Below are 22,805 nucleotides of genomic sequence, written 5' to 3' on the forward strand. Positions count from 1 at the left end.
AAAAAGCATTTGGATAAGGAAGGATTTTAAATAATTTAGATAAATACATAAAATGTGGTCATCATGCTCTGAAGTTTATATATGATAAAAATATCGCGCAATCATACCTTATCTTTATTGTTAAGACTTTGATATATCAATTTAAATATCTCTTAACTAAAAATATAATGAAAAATAGTTTATAAGGCTTCGTAATTTTTTTATAATTGTTCTAATTTCGCTTCATGTTAAACGTCATATTTTTAGAACCAAAGGCTCATCAGCAATCCAGATGGAGACACACACACACACTAATTCTTTATTTTATTATATGTATAAATAAATATATATATTTGTGTATTAAATATATATATATTATGCACTTAATTGCTGGCGCGTCACCCCTACGGACGCCAAACCAAAGGGGTGTCCCTTTCGTACGCAAAACGAAGGGTTGAACAGCCCTCTTTAACTCCCTATATCATTATCTCCTCCATCATAGCTGCAGCTTCTTAGAGGGGTAGGTGTATCTAAAAGTGGATTAATACCCCAAGACACCAGTATCCTTTTTTCAATTAAGATCCAAATTGTAATTATTGTGGTTAACAACAGACAATCTACTAAAACATTGTACTCATTTCCAAGCACTTAGTGACAACCAATTTAACATTTTATTTTATAACCGTCGTTGATCAGCTGACCCAAGTCTTTGGATTTATTACTACTAATGCTTAATTCCGTAGCCTTGTAATTTTCAACCCAATCCAGAAGATTAGGGAACTCCTGGATCAAGTGCAAGGCGAATTTTCGGTAAGGATTTCAAAGCCAATAAGTCGGTAATTGACTATTTACGCAGTTCAGAAGACAAGGGAACTCCTGGATTAAGTATTGGGAGAAATTTGCCTTCGTATCGAACTTTTTGATGGAATTAACTCGCATTTGCATTACATGTAGAGGAAAGTCACGAAAACCTCCCATGGTTAGCCTGACTGTTAGGGACTCTAACCCATGATCCGTCTAACACTGGGGATATTTTGCGTCATCAATGTGGTCGGTGCAAGCCGGATACAGAATTCGTATCGACCAGCCATCGCTAGGATTAGAGCCCGGTTCATCTCATTGGAAGGCGAACGCTCTATCTCTTGAGCCATCACGGCTCAATTTGAACATTTGAATAATCCACACCAGTGGTTTGCTTAGTTGGCCTGCAGAGAAATTATGAAGACGATTATACAGAATACAATGGACGATATGCTGGCCCAAAACATAAATACATCTCAGGACTAATTCCGTTTTACTGAACTGAAAGAACTATCTTTATTTTACTGTGTCATTACTTAAAATTGAATTTCAGCCAGCAAATTTGATAACTATTTTGCTTTTATCTATCCTAAGATGTTTCAACTTGTACCTATTATATTAATTGTTTTTCACTACTTTTCTGCTTGTTTTTAACAAGGTAATTTTATTTGTGTAGTATGTCATCAGCTTTTATTAAATCCTGCTGCTTATTAGCATTTTAACTTATTTAACTTGTTTTTAACACTATTTCAGTAATAGGCTTTTTGGTGGACCTAATTTTAACCATCATTTAAAGTGTTCTAAATTTTAATATCAGCTTTTAAAGTTATGTTCTCTTAGACAATTTTACCATCCTGCCTTTTTTGTCAACTCATGCGTTGGCTAGTGTTGATTCTTAAAGTTTGTAATGTTTTTAACTTCTATTTATTTTCTATGTTTTTATTATTAGCTGCTTTGTTCCGAATTTTATATAACGGTCTTTTGACCTTGTGACAGACCACATTGGTCAGAATCATTGAGTTAAAACTTAATGTAATTAATATTTGCTTGTGAAACTTGATGTAATTTTTCTGTTGCCATCACATCGTATTGTTATTTTAATTTGTTTTATTCAATAAATGCCTCTGGGACTTCACCGTGTCTCGGCTCGCGTAGCTGATATGAACCTGAGCCTCCTCTCTTGAGGGGTCAGTCGCGGCGACGAATCTTAAAATTTTCCGTCTACCCTTTTTTAGGGATGGTGGTTAATTTGCTTATAGTTATAAAGACAAAAACAATTATATTAAATAAACTTAGTAGCACTCATTTTATTTTCTGTAATCTGTTAATCCGGAGCACAATGGGCATTGCGGGAATGCTTTACTTAGGCTAATCAAACTTAGTCGCTTTTAATTTTTTATATTTAACAACAGAGTTTCATGTAATTATATTAATATTAATTTCTGCCACTTTTTTAACTTGAACCGACTTTTAGATTAAGCTGATACTCAATTTTACGGTATTGTGTCAGTTTGAACTGCAATGAAACAGAAATCCAAACAATGTGGTAATCGAACCTGGAGCTTCTTTATATTTTAAGTATTTCAATCTCTGAGTACAGATCCTTTTTTCGTTTTTTGAGTTAGATGTTTTTTCAGTGCAAAACGAGCTGAAATATTACTTGTAGATTATGATCCAATATATCTCTGAGTATAATCCAATTTAAATGGTACATAGAGATACTCTTATCAACTATAATTATTTTTATATAAATTGAAAGCCAACTAGCCACTACTTGTAAAACTTTTCTTTTATTAGATACAATTTATTTATTTTACCTTTAATACAAAATGGTTATTTTTATTGAAAAATAATGAAATTTAATTGTTAATGAATTAAATTTCTCACGACAAGTTAAATGTTTAAGGAATTTAATTGGGAAGTAAATAATAATTTAACAAACGAGACTATACAATAAGCGATAAATTTTCCCCTATTATTGTTTCCATTAGAAGAGAAATTTTCTTTCGTTAAATTTCAAACCTAATTAGATATAAATTTATAAAAAAATAATAATAATATCATAAAGTAACTCATTTAAGTACCTTCAGAAAAGTCAATAAAGTGAAGTTTACGAGAATAATGATGTGGAAACATAATTGAGCCTTTAATCATTATTTTCTTTTAAATGTCTGAGGCATTTATAAAACCATTTTTTATTTTCCGAAAATTATGGTGCATAGATTAAAAGTTTTTTTTTTATTAATAAAGAGAAGGAATTTTTTTCATGTCTGATAGTAAATACTGTTAATAGTTTGATATATTCAGGAAAACTAAAAATAATAACGAAAAAGATATTCTTATATTGAATTACTGTCACAGTTTAAAACAAAAAAGTGACTTAAGGTAATAACGACGTATTAAATTATTGAAAAACACCAAACCAAAGAAACAAAAATTACTCGCATAATTTTTTGATGCTTCTTCTTATGCATCAAGCAATTTCCGACCTAAATTTTGTAAATGCATTGATTTACACTTATTATATTTTTGATTTTTATTATCGATATCTAACTAATCAGCACGTAATTACATTTTTTAAAGTAGTTCAGTGCCTGGTAATATATCTATCTATCTATCCATCTCTCTCTCTCTCTCTCTCATTATATATATATATATATATATATATATATATATATATATATATATATATATATATATATATATATATATATATATATATATATATATATATATATATATATATATATATATATATATATATATATATATATATATATATATATATATATATATGTATATATATATATATATATATATATATATATATATATATATATATATATATATGCTTTCCTGAAGCGGTGATGTACACAGAAGCACCAGTAAGTGAGAAATCGCTTTAATAATACATTGAAAAAAGCATAAGGTACATGGGTCAAAGAAAGTGTTCGAAGTTTCTGCCACCGGCTACAATGCACACCTCACATCTCCGGAGCATGGACTTCCGAACATTCTACAATACTTCAGGCACATCTCGAATTTCTCCTGCAGCTTCTGCGATTCTTGCAACAGCTCCTCAGTATTGTCAACAGGGGTGTCATAAACCCGTGTTTTCATATGACCCCAGAAATAAAAATCAAGACATGATAGGTCGGTTGACCGAGGAGGCCAACTCACTGGAACTCCACGTCCGATCCACTGTTGACCAAATGTGACATCTAGGTGGTTACGAACATTTCGACTGAAATGGGAAGGGGCTCCATCGTGTTGGAACGACATTGTCTGTTGCGTCGATGCGGAAATCTGTTCGTCTCCCAAGAGTTGTGGCAATACTTGCTACAGAAAGATCAAGTAGTTACGTCCGGTTAGACGAAACGGTTACAGGTAAGGTCCGATGAGGTGATCTATAATTCCGGCCCAAACATTGACCGAAAATCGAGTCTGTGCTGCACGACGTCGTATTGCATGCGGATTCTCCACCGCCCAGATATAGGCAGGCGTTATGTGTGTTGAAAATTCCTTCCCTTGCGAAGGATGCCTCATCGGAAAACAAAACTTTAGCAGGGAAAAGGGGATCTGTAGCACACTTTCCGAGGTACCACTGTGCAAAAGCAATACGAGGTGCATAATCATCCGGTTGCAGTGCCTGGACACGCTGCACGCAGTGGCGTAGCTACCTAGGGGCTAGGCGGAGCAGTGCCCCGGATCCCTCAAGCTCAGGGGGTCCTCGAATCCTTACCAGAAATCTCGATCGAACTGAACTTTTGGAAATTTCTCCCATTTTCAAAATAAATATGAGAGGTTGCAACCCCACTTTAATCATGACATCTCAGTTGAGAGAAATTCAAAAGTTATGCCTAGGGAATTCCCCTAAATTCTTTCTGTAGGTTGGTAGTGTTGTCAATTTGACGGATAGTGATATGTGCGTTTTATTATTCATCGATGTGCGTTTTATTGTGAATTCGAGTTAAGATCTTTTTTTCGAGAACGGTTAAAAAATTAATGCTGTATCAGGAGTAAGTAAGCTAATGTCAATAAACTTTTTTGTACTGGTCAATATAGTGGTTCAATTTTATTTGACTTTACCACTCATATTGATGTCCATTAAGTCAATAAATCGTGTCAAATCTATAGATTTCGGCTACAGCTCATTGTATAATGCGAAATATCGTGAAAAAATGCAAGTCACCTGCAGTAGGTACATTAATTCAGGTCCGCGGGCAGTAGATCGTTCATGATCTCTGTAATGCCTTTCCAATAAATAAGCAGACCAGATTTTTAAAACAATAAAACTTAACTTTATTTCAAAACAGAAGAAATAGGCATTGTTTTCAAGTAAGAGCTTCCAGTGCACAAAAAAGAGCTTAAGTAGCTTAGCATTTTAAAAGTATTTGTATATTTCATATTTTTATTTGATAAAACCTAATCAGTTTACATAGCAGTGGGGCCCCATTTTTTAATTTGCCCCAGGGCCCTTGGTTACCTAGCTACGCCACTGGCTGCACGTGAAACGGATGTATGTTGTGCTCTCGGAGAATCCTCCACGCGCAAGAACGGGAAACCCAGAGTTCGCGCGCTAGACTTCACGTACTCCTACTTGGCATCTCCTACACCAGCACATTCTCTTCGACGGCCGGATGCTGTTCTTATCCGGTCCCTGCCAGCTCTTTCAAATGAACCCGTATCAGCTAACCTCTGGTGCAGGCGCGCAAAGAAATTATGACTGGGAATACACCTCGTCGGATATCGTTCCGCATAGAAACGCTGTGCGGCTGGCTCACTACAATCTGCATCCCCGTACGCCAAATGCATATCGGCTAACTCTGCGTTTGTATAATCAGCCATCCTACTAACTTCGCGTCCTTGTGGTAAATGACGATTCCCTGCACGAGAGCTCGGAAACCCTGTATATATATATATATATATATATATATATATATATATATATATATATATATATATATATATATATATATATATATATATATATATATATATATATATATATATATATATATATATATATATATATATAGAGAGAGAGAGAGAGAGAGAGAGAGAGAGAGATAGGTAGATGTAATGGAAACAATAAAATATGAAAATTTATCACTTATTATATAGCCTCCTTTTATATATTATGATATGTTTCCCAATTAAATTTATTAAAAATTTAATTTGTCGAGAGAAAGTTATTTCACTAATAATTAAATTCTTATTAATTTCCAATTAAAATATTTAAATAACCATTCCATATTAAAGGCAGAATAAATAAATAGTATCTACCTAAAGAAGAATTTTACAAAGTAGTTTGAAATACTTTTACTGCATTCTAAATGACAAAAAGGATACAAATGTGGAATTGAAAAATAAAAGAAGAAGAAATATAAAAATTAGTTATAACAAAATAATCTGGAACTAACACATGACAATAAATGAGCAAAGCTGGTTTTTATTTTCATCAGTGCGTATTTTTTAATTCTATAAATTTAAAGGATTTTCTTTCTTTTTCAGATTAATTTTTCGTAAATAGTTCTACTCTATAATTAATAAAATTGATATTTTTTATGCCTCTTCTTTCAAAAGAGTATAAACAATAATGAAACATAGTGTTGGAACATTGCATATTGTATTGTAAACAATGCTAAAAGGTTAGATTTGAATCAAGCATTTTTAGAAAAATCACGTTTCGAATACTAATAAAAAATTAACTCCATAATCTTTTTGTTAAGAGTTCAAAATAAGCTGAAAATAGTTATTGTAAAAATACTTGTAAAATGCATACTGAAAAACTTTGAATTTACTACTCTGAACAAGAGAATTTTTATTCTAGTTTTATAATTCAGTATTTAAAATTTATCCTTTTAAAACGATTCAGAAGTGTATTTTACGATTCAGAAGAAAGGTCTTATAATAAAGTAACCTGGCTAAAGTTAAGTTAGTTTTGAGCCACCACTTAGAATGGAACCACGTCCTTTCCAGTTCTGGCTCGGTCTTTTTAACCACTAAATCATCCTGATTCAATTAACTGTTTATCTGCTTCAAACGTTAAAAAGAATTTTTTTTTTTCAGTGTGTCTTCAAATGAACAGAGGAATCTTCACATTAGTAGCTCCAACAGGAGAAGCATCTTATGATACTTTAGCATCATATTCAAATACTTTCCAAGTGCCATTTATAAGTCCATCTTTTCCTGAACTTAGTAGTGATCGACCATCATTATATGGACTAAGTTTACGTCCTCGTTATCTAAGAGCAATTTTAGACGTTATCATTTATTATAAATGGAAAGTAATATATTACTTGTATGACACAGATGGAGGTAAGTCTTGAAATATACTGAATTCCTAATGTAAAATGTGTGCTGTATATTTAATAGTGTGATGAAATTTATGTAAATATTTAAAGAAGGCTAGTTCAGTAGTTGACAAATTTGAGGCATTTCAAATACGGTTGAAATATTTTGTGATGCAGGTAGAGATAAAATGTAGTCTAACAGTCAGTAGTTCCAAATATTGGAAATGTGGATCGGAGTTAGACATTAATGGTTCAATCGCTTTTACTTAGGTAATACATTTGATGCCTACATACTAAATTCGAAAGTGCTGTATAAGAGACATATAATTTTCTTGAAAGATAAAAAGCAAACAAGAGGATAGCATCACAAGTAAAAATATGATTAAAGTAAAGTCTTTATCGTTTTCAACGCATGTTTTTCTTCAGAAATTTTTTTTTTTTTATCTTACATTTATAGAACTTCATTTAATTTTTAAACAACATACATTTATAGAATCTAATTTCATTTCTAATTCGATGTAAATTTTAAATAAATTCTAAATTATCCGGTAAAGGTCAATTAAATTAGAAAATATGCTGGATGTTCCTTAAGGACCACCTCTAATATATGTTTTTAAAATGAAAAACGAATTTATCGAAAATGAAACCTTAAAAGTAAACACATAAGCTCTCACAAATTAATATTAAACTGAGAAAAAAAACAGATATACTATCAAAATCGGATCAATCACAGTAGAGGAAAGCAGATGTAATAAGCATCAAAACAAGTTTAATTGGAAGTTAAAACTTGAAAGTGCTTCTAAAATTCGTCTTTAAACTCTTCTTTGTTTTCTACGGCACTCATTGATCCAATTATTATTACTCCAATAATTATACAATGGATATTATTACTCTTGTATTCCTGCACCATGGTTCGTCAAATTTTAAAAGTGTTTTTTGTTTTTCCTCACTTAAATAGTAATTTGTTAGCCACAATCTGTTCAATTCCCGATCAATTCTATTTTAGTTTTTGAAAAGGATTCTTAAAATACATATCAAGAGCGGTGTTCAAGGAACATCTCGTATAAATGTAGATTGATCTAAATTACAAAAAAAAGTTTTCAAATTTGAGGTAATATAATGTAATTATTTAAAAGCAATTACTATTTTCCATCAGCGGAAACAGTCAGTTTTTATTCAAGAAGTTTTGGATCGAAACGAAAATCATCTCTTAATATTTTTAAAAAGTTAAATTTATATTTAGTTTATTACATTAATAATTATATATTCAAATATAATGGTTAAAAATTAATACTATAATCTACCCAAAATGTCTCGAACAAAATAGGATTACATTTTAACAATGTACCGGTCTTATCTATTTTTTTTCTAAATTTAGGGAGAATTAATTGATTTTTAAAATGAGTTTAAATTCAGTGTACTTTATATTAATTAAAATATTTTATTTGCACAATAAACAAATGCAAATCAAAATATTCAAATTTGAAAATTTGCCTAAAATTTAAAAATGGAGTTTGGAATAAAGTAAAATTATTTTAATTTACTGAATTACAGAAATAGAGCCTACTGACTTTCTGTAGTGTCTTGATATTTGAAAATTTATTTACAGGAATAAATTTCAAATTTATTTACAGGAATGAATTTCCAATGTCACTCTTAATGAGTAGATATAATAATAATTATTACGATGCAACGTAATTTTGTTTTTCAATACTTAACCTCAGTAACTATAAAAAATGTATGCAATGAAAGCGAATTATTTCAAATATATATTTAGTTTAGTTTTTTGTGCACGCAATAGAGTAGGGAGCATTCTTAACTATCCATATCAAGTTAAATATTCTAGAAACCGAACCGTAAAAAAGAAATCACACTGTTGTAAAAGTCTTTTTTTTCTTTTCAAATATACGTGTATTTTTTTTGGAAAATATGGATAACTTTTTTACAAGAAAGAATAATTTAGTGGCTATCATAACATATCATCTTCAAACATAGAAAAGAAATATTAAATTATTTTATTTTAAAAATATTTGAAAAACATCGTTTTAAACAGTTTGCGTCAATGTTATCTTTACATTGAAAATGTGCCCAGTAAAAAAATGCTAAACACATATCGTTTTCATGTGTGTTTTGTGGAGGGAAGTAGATATCGATAGTTTTTAACTTAAAAAATACTGTCTAAAAAGGAAAAAATTAGATATCAACGGATTCACTATGCAACAAATTTGAGCGTTTTTCCTTCTTGTAGATGAAACCATGTAATTCTGTATGAACAAATTTATTAAAACCAAACTGTTATGTACTGTTTTAGTTGGAGAAAAGTCGCCAACTTCTAGAATACAATCTGCATCAACTTCGGGAAGGTATAAATAAGACTTTTGATTCCAAAACGTTTACGCGTAGTCTTACGAAGCAAGTTTCGTAACAGTCAATACCATCGTCTTTCCTCGGTCTTTACCCGTAAGTTGTTGTGTGGTTTGAAAATACGTAATGTCGCCAGGTTAAAATATAGTTTTTGGGGGTAATGGTGGGTGATGAATGAAAGTTATTTACAGATTCGTTATTTTTAGCTAAAATTAAGCGAGATATATATGATTCGAAAAAGAAAAAAATTCAAAAAGACAGTCATGGTGTAGAAGTGTAATTAAACTGTTATAGAAATTAAAACTTGTTTTAATAAGGGAATAGAGTTAGGCTAAAACTTAATATACGAAAATATTATTGGTTGAATATGCTTGAAAAGAAAGAATAAAGTGAATTAAATATTTAGGTAATATTTTTGTAACATGACAAATCTTATAATGATCCTTATATGAGAAAATCTTTTTTGACTGTTGATTTGATCTGTTGTCATTCTCTGACGTTGCAATATAAAGGAAGTGCCAATATATTTGGTACGCTCTACCTCGTTATAAGTATTGATCCTCATTGCGTGATTATTGACATGTGCTTTTCTAGGGGAAACACTTCATAAGCAGTCATGCGAATATTATTCTCAACAACAAAAATAACAATTATTATCAGATTAGAATTAGATTCATGATATTATTATTAGAGTATCAATATTATACGTTTAAATTTGGAATAAAACTAATAAATTGGGATTATTAATGCATACGTTTATTGCTAAAAATTTACTACTTTTTATTTTAAAAAAACAATATTAATTCTTAGAAATAATAATTTTAATTACACCTGCATCAAGATATGTGATTTAGATTATTGTTATTATTAATAACAATTGAATTTCAAGAATTATGTAACTGCCAATTTAGGGTTGTTTGGTTGGATTAAGCGTACTTTTTTGTTACCACTAAATTCTACTACTTTTACTTCAAAATAATTTAGTATTTGTATCTTAAAACTGTACCTTCACCAATGTTTTAATTATAGCTCATTATAGTTAATTATTTTTCAATTATAGTTAACTATTAATAATAATTGAAGAATTATGTAACCACCAAATTAAAATTATTACTGTTTGATTGGTTACTTCTAATGAGTGCTATTTATGATTTTATAACACAAAAACATTCTTAAGCCTTGCAATTTTAAATTGTACCTTCGTCAAATATGATATTCAAACTATTAGCTCATAGAATGAAAAGCTAATAATAATAATTTCTTCAATTCACACTTACCTAAGAAAATATGATAAAAGAATATATTTCTTCTCTCTATTATTCATAAAAGTTGAAAATAATCATTTTTATAGTCTTTTGAATATAATCTTAAATTCTAAAAATTTGGATTCAATTCTAAAATGATTTAAAGTCTTAAGTTTTTGTTCTCATTCTGTTTCAAAAATTAAATAACGCATCTCAATTCTTAAAATGGAAGACGTGGAAGAATGATAAATTAAGTATATGTTTTGACTGACTAAATAAATAAAAATAAAGATAAGGTAGAATTTAAAAAGAAAAAAGAAAACATAGAAAAAAATATTTTTTAGCTCGAGGCTAGGTTTTACAAAGCACTTGTAAACAATATTCTAGAAAGACGTAATTAAAAGAAAGAAAAACATAGAGAAAAAGAAAATTACTGTTTTCAAAATGCATGATGTTTTATTTGCTCTTGTTAAGTTTTTGCTCGTAAGTCATTTTGAAGACAAAGATATTAAGTTTCTCTCATATAAGAAAAGGAAATGAAGATTTGCATTTTGTTTGAAAGAAATTGGATTAGACAATAAATTGTAAGATAAATCATGAAGAAAGAAAAGGACTTTAAAAAAACAGTTTCACGAAACACCTGCTACCAGAATGTGTTAAATGAACTGGAAATACAAAAGCAATCTTAGAAGTAATTTCTGGCATTTGTTATTTAAATTACGTTAAAAATATTTTTTATCCTTCCAATATTTTCTTAAAGTAACACTGAAGCTTTCTTTTATTGAGTGTATCCTTAGTTTGTTAAACTTAGTATAAATAAAAATCATAACAATTGTTTTATAAAAAGGAAATATACAAAGGACGAAAAACTCAGTAAATATTTGACCAGTATTTGGTGCAAAGTTTCTTATTATCCTAAACTTTAGTTAAATGAAAGTTAATTTTATTTCAGTTATATTACATAAATTGTGAAGTGTGATTAAGAAAAATTTCCGTGGTGCAACTGACTGCACCAAAATTTGGTAAGAGACTCAAAACTTTGACGTTGACTGTAAACTAACATATATATTTGTTTACGGCACCATGTTTTCTTTACAACTCGGTCTCGGTGTATCGGGACAACTAATGCATGTTGTTTCAAGTTTCTACTACTTGTTCAAGTTTCTAGTTAGGTAAATGGCTTATTTGTATGACTTTAAGTTCATTTATTTTATGTTGCCTTTTTAAATTCGGATGGCTGTGTAAAATTGTTAGGTATATGTCATAAAATAACTTATTTCGGTAAATAGTTTTGTTACCGCAAATAGCTATACCTTGGCCTGCATTTGAGAGCTTTAAAAAAACCTAATAATGGTGCAATCTCCTATTACTTTTATAAAAGAAAAAAAAAGAAAGAATGAAAATATGTGTTTTGCTTCTTCAAATCACCTAAGGGGCAATCTTCTACTGATATTTAGAACTAGTAAAAACACCAAAATATGGTAAAATTGAGCTCCATTTAGTGGAGCCAGCAAATGAATACTAATTTTTTACGCAACGTGGCTTGAAATTTTTAACAGTGTATTATTTCTGAAAGTATTATTATGGCATTTTGATTGATATATTAGAATAAATTTCTTCTAAGGACAATTCTTTGAATTCATAATGAAACGAATTAGTGAATTTTAACCGCAAAAATTGTAGTAACATCTTTATTCAAAATATGGTACAGAGAGAACAAAGAATATTACTTGGTGAACTCTAACATCAAGGATAATTTTTGGTGTAACCAAATACCAAGAATAAATCTTCGCATAGTGAAACATGAAAAAAGTAGTGAACTTGCTGTGAGCATAACCTAATTAGTTTGATGTTATCTACATATAGTTTATTTATATACATATAACAATATATAATTTAACTAATATAGAAACAACATATAACATATAACAGAATAACATATAACTAATATAGAAATTAGAGTAAGATTCATACAATACACCATCCCCTAAAATATAATTCGCTTATAAATCTAGTATATATCCAGCACAGAGAGATAATTAGTAAGAATTTAAACTGGAATTAAATTGAACAAAAACAGAAATTAATTTTTGTAAAATTATTTAATACAAATTGATGATCAAAAAACAACAATGATGATCAACAACAAACTAACATGCTAACACCACCTCTCCCTCAATCATTTCTACAGTTGCCATCCGATAATATCTGAAAGCAATAACAATCAAAAAATGATGTTTTTGGAGTCGAGAGTAATTCACGAAAGTTAAGGAGCATTTAGATATATACTTTATTTACGCAATGGGCTATTGGCGACGGTCTAGGATGATCCCTGAGGATGATCCCGATATATGCCATCATAACTTGTGAGGTCTCTACCTTAATTTAGACATAGATCCGAAGGGGAAGTGAAACGTTTGCCCCATGTTCCAGAGGAAATACCCATGGTACCGCACAGTGACTTACCACAGGACTTTCGATTCCACAGATTTTACGAGCACTTATATCGCATGTACTCGGTGGGTCTTAGCGGAGTCGAGGATCGAGCCCTGGCCAATGAGTTCGATTTTCTGACCACTGTGGTACCACGACCCTTTCAAAGCGTATTAGATGTTAGCTGGAAATGAAGTGTTTAATCACACAATATTTGGGTTGAATCAACACCGAATTCGGAAAGGTATTGAACCATACTCTCTTAAAATGAACGAGTGAAAATAACTCCACTTGAATACTATTTAACTCTTTCATCTAGATAGAAATGGCCTTCTCATCTTGAGCTAAAATCACTCAAGTGAAAGAGTTATACGGAAAAAGCTGAATTTGAGTGAAAAAAATTTCACTCAAATTTGAGTTATTTTTACTCGAGTTTGAGTGATTTTTCAGTATTACCTGAGAGAATCATTTTCACTCAAACTTGAGTGATTCTAACTCGTGTTTGAGTGATTTTTAGTTTTTCAGTTTGTAAATTGCTGTCAAAAGTTTTACTGTTAATATTCGAAATTTTTGCATTTAGTGGTGCCATCTATCGTAAGCGACAAAAAATACTATAGTTTTCGTTTAAAAAAAAAATTCCTTTTGACAGAAAGCCTTAGATAGGAATTTTTTTTATCATAACGTTTGTTGAATTTAAATATCGAATTAGATAATATAGAACTTGAAAAAGTTTTCGCTGTGAGCATATCGACACTGTGTATCCTCGGATTCGAACTGGCTTCCCGTCTGTCATGAGATTGACCGATTAACCATCTCGGCTACAGTCCTGTGTCAAGACGACTACAAAGAACTAATTAGTTTCATGAGCTGGGTCTTGTTGGCAAGAATAAAGTTTTTATTTGTTAAATCAAATATGGTTCAAACACAGTTAACAGTTTGAATAGCAGCATTTTGTGGTTATCCAATTATTTTGATTGTATACGGTAAAACAACAATTAAATGAATTATTACTTAAGAGGTTTTTTTTATGAAAAATTCCTAACCACTGCAGATTTGAGTTTTTTTTTTCTTTCCCCTAAGTTACGTCATTTTTCTTTGAAGTTTAATTTTTAAAAGTAAGGAGCTCTAAGCGAATTTTTAAAGTAAGCAATTTTATAAATATTATGCTCATTTAGGTTAAATTGAAAATACTATGAGTTATTTTTTTTCGAACAAATTTATTCGTTTAATTTATAAAGCTTTATTTTCGAGAAATAAAAAAGGTATATTATTTTAAATTGCCAAAATTTTTTTAAGACAAATTTCTGAAACTAAGTAAAGTTAATAAATTTTTGAAGAAGACGTTAGAAGCTAAAAAATCTGGATTAAATACCCTTTTTCAAACTCAATTTTGCAAACTCTTTTGATATAAATTTGTTTAAAATCCAAACTATATATTTGTTTTGATTAGAAAAAAAATAAGTATAATTTTTGTTCTGCAATAATCCTAGCTTAGTATGTATTCGACTAAAAAAAAAAATAACTAACTAACATTAACTACTTGACTTTACTTTAATATTGTTTTTACCTTAAACTTTGCTCAAACATAGTTTTCTTAAGTCAAAAATAAATAAATAATAAAAATTAATGAAAACAACATTTTTAATAAAATTACTAAAGTAACAAAATATTTATAACTAATCATATTTTAAACTAATTAAATTGTATCGCTTCTGAATTATAAATAATTACAATTAAATCAAGTATGTATTTTATGAATTTTAACTATTATGAATATAGATAGTGTTCGTTAATTCCGTTATCAATATATATGTTTAGAATTTTTACCTAATTGTAAGAAATTAATATATAATCAAAAGGAAAAAACATTATAAAAATTTAATATACCAGCCAGGAAAGCAAGATTGAAGACATCAAACTCTTTCAATTTTACAACAATGCAAAGTAATTGCAGTTTTTCTGCAGATTCATCAGAAAGTATACTTCTGAAACAATGACTGCATAATTACTTCAAATTTACTGCAGAATGACAACCGATTTAAAGTTTCAGTTTTTACTAAATTTATGATTTTAAAGTGACCTCACTTAAACTACAGTAATTTTTTAGACAATAGCTAAAAGCTTTTTCGAAATAAATTACTGAGAAATTACTTCGCATTTGAATGAATAACTGCATTGTTTTTACAGAAAATACTTGCACTACAGAAAATTTGCAGTTAACTCTAGAAAAACTACGAAATTACTTCAGTTCTGTAGAATAACTACAGTTTATTTTCAGCTGGGATATAGGTATATAAATTCAAATTGAACTATATCTCATAATAAATATTACTTTTAATTTTTCTCCTATTTTTTACTATTAATCTATAACTATTGTAAAATTCTAATTTATTTGCATTTTCAAATACTTTAATTAGCATTGTACTTTTAATCAAATATTAATTCTGCATTTTCAATTTTGCCTCTAAAATTGAATTTGAAGAAAAGTGGTAAGAACTTTTATGCTAGCAACAAAGGAAAAATAGTTTGTATAATGTGATAAATACTTTATGAAATAAGAAGATAGTATTAATTCTGAATTCCAATTGAATAAAAGATAAAAACGGGATAAAAACAGAAAAATTCAAAATGCTGTTAATTTTTTTAAATATAATATTTTCCACTTTGAATGATATATTTATAATAAAATACATTGAACATCTGAAGATTCTGATTTGAATGAATGGATGTTGCAAATGGGAACCTTCATAAATTAAAGACAGTCAACTTTATTAATAGAAAGCAATTTAAATAACAGCAATTATAGACTGTATGAACAATAATTTCTTAAATATCTTTTATAAAAGAAGTATAGAATGATATGAAATTAATTATCCAGAAATGTTTTGCACCAAAATTATACATCAAAAAAACTAAAACATGGATATAAATTTATTATATTAAAATAAAATGTTAAAACTTTAATATGAAATCTGAAAAAATTCTAAGACTCTTATCAGACATAATATATTCCCACATGCTTTGACAAAGATTCTAGCAGGGAATCAAATTTTTTAATATTTCATAATCATCCACATTTAACACTTTCAATTTCAATAAATTTTTTTGACAAATAATTTAAAAGAATAGTATATTTTATTAAAAAACGCTGAAAAACAAGTAATTTAAATGGAATGTGCATATAACACATTTGAAATAAAAGTATTCTCAAAATAAAAACACCAAAGTACCTACTGAAAAGTAAAACAGCGTTTTCTTCAGAAATACCGCTGTGAACTAAAAGTTGTTTTAATTCTTCTTAATTCAAAATATTAAGTGACATATTCTCCAGAAAAAAAAATTTAACGTAAAATAAAAACGAAGACATAATCTGTTTAGATCACAGAACATAACAATTTTATTTAGATTTATTATCGTTTGCTTTTTAAAATAAAACGATAGAAATTCCAGCTTATATCTCGCACACAATTAAATAATAAATAAATCTCTCAAGTTTGAGCTAAAAGCACTCAAATATTGCTTAATAAATACCACTCAAGTTTGAGTTAAAGCAAAGCAAGAATTTCGCTTAAGTAAGAATGTATTTCACTCAAGTTGAGTTAAAAAAATTTAACTCTTTTTTGAGTAGGGAAAATAACTCTTTCATTTTAAGAGAGTAGTTTTTACTGTATAGTATTAATAAAAACCCAAACAATATCTTTGTAAAAATAAAATATATTAGCAGATTTAAGACTTGCGAAGGTTTAAATGTAACATAAAAACTTCTCTTACATTAAGATATTTTATAACTTATTTTTAAAATTATGTTTAATATTATTTAAGTCCTTAGTTTTTTCTACAGTTTGACTTCGAAAATTTAGAAATTAAACAATTATTAGAAAATTTTCTGACAAGTTGCATAAGAATTTCAGTTATCACATGCAGGAAATAGAAATGCAGCAAATTTATTTCCTGTTTCAAATATTTTGTTTTTTTAGCTGCCTTTTTTAAAAAAATAACTTTTTATTTGCTTCCTTTGAAAAACAGAAAAGCATAGAAATAACAAAACTTGGAGTAGTCTAAAAATATTTCCTTTTATGTTATTCAATCGTTAGTAAATGTCTCTCTATAAGTGCATAGCTAGAAAAAAAATGTGACATGTCATTTTAAAGTTTTTTGTGACAAGTCGTTTAAAAAAGAAACATATTTATGTTTAATAATTGCATATTAAAAAAAAGCTTCTGATTTTCATATGCATTTTGAAATAGATCAAATAATTACTTTCGAAACTAATTTAACAATCACGCAAATAAAAAATTAACTGTTAAAAATCTAACAACTATGAAACGGTGCGTATTATTTTTGTATGCATCGTTTCTTTTTGCATAATTTAAATATTGATTTAAAAGGCTTTCATATTATTTTTTATTTCTTCTTTTGACAATTTTAAGTCACTTAGCTAGTTGTATGACATTAGTTACGCAATAATTTTCCAACATGACTAAAATCGAAAATATGTATCTTAAATAATCGAAATTTACCTCGTTAATTATTTAAACGAAGATTAAGTAGAAGATCTTATAAAAAGTATTTTAAAAGCTTGTTTGATAAAAAATTTAATTTTTTTTTTAAGATTTATTACATCGACAATTTATTAACATCGTTAACAATGCAGTAGAAGATATTTTGCGATATTTGAAATTAAACTAAATATGTTTTTGCAAGAGAGACGTTTTATACTTGCATTTCATGTTTAAATCTATTAATTATTTAGCGCAATTAAATTGCTCTGGAGAATTCGTTTTAGCTTACTATTAATGCGGAATTCATCTATGTCTCATTCGATGTGTTTCTAAATATGCTTTCATAATACTTTTTCAATATTTCTTACGTCAAAATTGAAAAAAGAAAGCTTTAAAATAATTTTTTTAAACTCTGTAAAGGACTTAAATCAGTTATTGATGCAGAAATATGAAGAATAGCTTAAATCCTTACAATATTTTATGATATTCTAAAAGAAATCAACATTTATTCACTATATTTCGATATGTAAGAAGTCAAGCTCTAAAGATAGTCTCTAATAAAAAGACTGAGTAGACCAACAAAAGAATCGAATATTTTTTTATGTCATTCTTCAGGAATAAAAGAAAAGTTCTTAAAAGTAAGCTTGTCGATCAACCTATGTGGTTGGCTCGACAGAAAAGAAACATGTCACTCATTGTAGTGTGAAATCCGATTATTGATCATGTGACCGGATTGCCTACAACATTTCAACTTTCTAACGTATGTTTTTATGACATAAAAAAGAAAGTTAGAAACTCCCTATGTTTCATTGATTCTTTTCGAAGACAGATATCGTAACCGAGAAGATAGTTTTCACATTGAGGGTATAATTTCCCAATCTGGCAGGGATAAAATAAATGGTTTTGGGATTTCGTGTCTAAGATGTTTATACTTTGCTGATTTTTATTGGTGGATATCATATAAATGAATCATTACTAGGTTTTTAATAAGCATCTTCAAGCAACTTAATTAGTGCTTGGCTCATTTAATGTACGGTGTCAAATAAAGCTGTCTTTAATATTGTTGAGAATCGGAATTTTTTGCAATGTATTACGTATTTTTAGTAAATATTATTTTCCTGAGCATGGTTAAAATAAATGTAGTTTTTTGTTACTTGTATTATTTTTTAAAGGAAGTTTGTAAACAATACTATCAGGAGAAAATAATTCTTTAATATTTTTAAGAAAATCAGAAATTAAATTAAATCGTTTGTTTATATGTAAGAATCGTTAATTTATATGTGTGCCTTCATTTTCATTAATATAATTATATTAATTTCTATGTATGTCTGCTTAGTATTTTTTTGAAAAGAAAAATTTTAATTAATTATTTTTTAAAAAATATTTGCTGACATTTATATTCCCAAATAGAAATGAAAGTAAATATAGTTTATCTACACAATGATTAAATCCTGACATCAGTAGGAGAGTGGGGTCAATTGTAAAATTTTTTACTTAATTATTTTTAACTAACAAAAAATCCAATATATTATTAGTATTAATTGACAGATGAGTAAAGTAGTCTATCCTCTACTAGAAAAAAAATAAATACCTAATTTTAAATGTTATTATATTAGTTATTAACAATTTTTGACAGTCGAGCACTTGTTACAATTGTCCCCACTTACGGGGTCAATTGTAACAGTTCATAAATTCAACTAAACATAGTTAATTATACATAGTATCATAGTTGTGATATATTTCTTTGTTGATCAAAATAGTAGTGATATTTTAGGAGTAAAAATAATAATGAGCAGAGACCTAAAGGGTTACGCTTTTAACTTTAAGGGGTTAAAAATTTTAATTTATGCTGTGAAAGGTGACAAATTAAATAATGCACATGCAACATAATATAAATTATATAGGAAACTATTGGTGGTTCTTAAAGACTTAAGTAATGGTTTGTAAACATAAGATTATTTATTTTCAGCTGTTACAATCGTACCTTTACTTATTGTTACAATTGTCCCCAAGACGCCATTTCAGCTTCATTTGTTAAAAACAATGCTAGTTAATTAGCAAAACTAATCTTTTTTTTATTGAAATGTTAATTAAGGTGTCCACTTACATATTCGGTTAATAATTTTTATTTGTTTAAACAAAATTACTTTGTTACAATATAATATTCTAATACCAAAAAAAGTACTTGCGTGGCGTGAAAATATCTTTTGTGATCTAACTCTTTCAAAAGTACATAAAAATGATTGCCATCAGGGGTGTACATGTAGATTTATTAAATACACCTTGTGCGCCACCTAGGAACCAAATCTAGAACCCGACACTCGAAATTTTTGCTCTGTTACAATCGTACCCTGTTACAATTGACCCCACTCTCCCCTACTTAAAAACATAAAATCATTAAAATTTGATGTCAATCAAATATTGTATCATGTTTGTGAATGTTTCCTCTCAGATTGAACTTCAGTGTTGTCTTCATTGTAAAAATTCCGATGAAAAGTATCGGCACTGAGAGATACTTTTTACCGTAAAACTGAAACATGCTGAGAAACAAAATCAGTTGTGGAACCTATTTTTACTGAAACATGTTGGGAACAAAAAATCTGATATACCATAATTTTTACAGTAATAATTACTGCAAAATCACTGAATCACTCTAATTAAATTATTTAAAACTACTAATTATGTCACTCCATGTAATTATGTCACTCTAATGTATTTATATCACTCTTATTAATTCATGTGTTACTGTAAAAATTCTGGTAGAATCTTAGAAAATTGGTTTTGCGGTCAGAAAGGATTTAAAAGGTAAAATGATTTTATGGATGATGCAACAAAGGGTCAGTACTTTATACTGTAATTTGAATCTTAATTTTTGCAGTGTAATCCGGTATGAAAAAGATTAAATTACGCAAGAATACTTTCAATTACTAAGCTTAATTGCCGCAAACAGTAATACTATATTCATATTTGTAGTAATAGAGTCAATAAAATGACTGCATGGCTTATAAGAAAAAAAATCCTTAGTGAAATGATTGAATCCAATTCCAAAAATGTTGAAAGCAATTAATTTCTGAAAGAATTTAACTTCATGGACGAAAAATTCATTCTTTACCCTAAAGCTTTTCAGATTCATTTCGTTAATTTTATGATCAACAATGGTCTTTAAATTTTATAAATTAATTTACCTTTCAATTTATTTTTCAGGAAAGTTACTTAAGAGACTAATGCGAAACGCTTTACGAGACAGACTGCGCTCAATTTAATACTCGTCACTTTATTGCTTTTAATATCTTTACAACTCAATTCAGGAATGTCAAAATAATCAACTAAAGTGATCAAACTGGCAAATTTATCTTTTTCTTTGTCGAAAGTTATGTAACCCTCTTAAATCTTTTCACTGCGATGAATCTAGAGACAATATATATGTCTTGAGTGTAATGATCTTTAAATTATTTCCCTATAAGTTAAATTAAAATACCAAGTATACTTATTGAAAAACTACTATTCTACGATATAGCAATTTAAGATGTTGAAAATATTATTTTAAAAAAATAATAAATAAATAAATAAAAGCTACATTAGTAAGTAAAATACTATATCAAATAATATAACAAATTAAAAAATAAATGAAATTAATACATAAATAAATCAACAAATAAAAATATGAACAAAAGAAATAAAATTGTAAAAATGTTAGTATTGTTCTATCTCTGTTCTTACTTATTATATCAATGTTTTTATTCAAATAACAATAAATATGTTGTAAAAAAACTAAGTTAGAATATCACAAAGTTAGGCTTAATGCATATTGGTTTACTATAGATACTTTTACATTTAAAATTAGCTTTAAACTAGTTTGAATCATAAGTATTGAATGCAATCTGCTTATAATAAAATAAATGATAAACTTTTTTTAACTATGCAATGTCTTAGTCAGTGGCGTGGCGTGAAAATTTTCGGTGGGCATCGCAATTATTTAAGCTTGTGGTGAAAAATCATTAACTCTTAAATGCAATGGTTGAATGAAACTTTAAATCTTACCTTCACTTATACATGAACTCCAGCCTTCTTGTTTTTAAAGCGAATTTGTTAGTGATTTTGATGTAGAAGTCTTCCTTCTCCTTTAAAGACATCAACAGTTTCTTTTCAATGGACAACAAAGCCAAATTACTGATCCTGTTTTCTGTTTGTGTGAGCCTCTTGTATGTATGAATCCTTTTAAGGGCGGAAAAACACCTTTCTACTGGTGCTATTGTTGCAGGAATGGACGAAATTAATTTGGAGAGTTTCCTTGAAAATTTCCTTGAAAGAACAGCGTAAATTTTCTTCTCTCAGAAATTTTATTAGTTTTTGTGGGCATTTGTCGTTAAATGCAGAAGTCAGGTGAAATACAACCAGTTCATTTTTCAACCCTGTCATATCAAATGTTTGTGGATATAATTCTCCTAGATTAGGTAAATCAGCGATTCTCAACCTGTGGGGCGCGCCCCCCTTGGGGGGCTCGTGCTCACCAGAGGGGTGGCACGAGAATATTCAAGAGAAAATATTATTGAAAAAAATTGATTAACTGGATGAAAGGAAAGCGCACATATACATTGAAAACAAAATACATTTTGACATATTTAATAACTTATTAAAGTGAAACAACTTATTAAATCAAAATTTAAGGTGGGGAGCCAAGGGTGGCTTGGCCTTAAGGATTTTTTTATAATTTTCTGATTAAGCCTGTGTATCTGAATTTTTTCAGTAACATCCTAGACCTATCTGTAATATATATCACGTATACTTTTAATTGTAAAATAAAATTATAGTACAATTTTAAAATTTTAGCTTCAGCACCTAAGGTTTCGCACAGGTTCCAAAGGTGAGCCATGTTTTGAAATCACTTTTTCACTTACTCAAATTATCTTTAGAAAAAACACTTGGACTGACAAACTTCTTTTAAAAGGGCACTTTAAGTGTCTTGCTGGTAGGAACAAGTTTCCCGACTTTAAAAAAGATATTTGTTTTCAGAGTGTATAATTTGTTTATTGATTTTACTTTGATAGTTCTTGTGTGAAGTCACTAGCGATTCTTTTGAGTTAACTCATTAGAATTAATGAAGAATTATTGAGTTAATTTTTTCAGAAGGATTAGCCAACAAGTAAGAGTTAAATAACCGTGCTAGAGTTAACTAACTAAACCCA

At 28.6% G+C, this 22,805-nt stretch overlaps 1 protein-coding gene across 4 annotated transcripts in view; it reads left to right on the forward strand.

Annotated features, from left to right (window-relative positions):
* Window positions 1-22,805, forward strand: part of LOC122270917 (glutamate receptor 1) — a 573,804-nt gene that overhangs the window by 154,832 nt on the left and 396,167 nt on the right. For all 4 annotated transcript variants that reach the window (XM_087154568.1, XM_087154569.1, XM_087154570.1 and 1 more), the window contains one exon: window positions 6,853-7,101. In XM_087154568.1, the coding sequence (XP_087010694.1) occupies window positions 6,853-7,101 (249 nt within the window). The remainder of the gene's footprint in view (window positions 1-6,852; window positions 7,102-22,805) is intronic.

The sequence above is a fragment of the Parasteatoda tepidariorum genome, chromosome 11 (genome assembly GCF_982258835.1).
Source record: "Parasteatoda tepidariorum strain Cologne lab strain chromosome 11, Ptep-v5.0, whole genome shotgun sequence".
Classification (NCBI taxonomy): domain Eukaryota; kingdom Metazoa; phylum Arthropoda; class Arachnida; order Araneae; family Theridiidae; genus Parasteatoda; species Parasteatoda tepidariorum.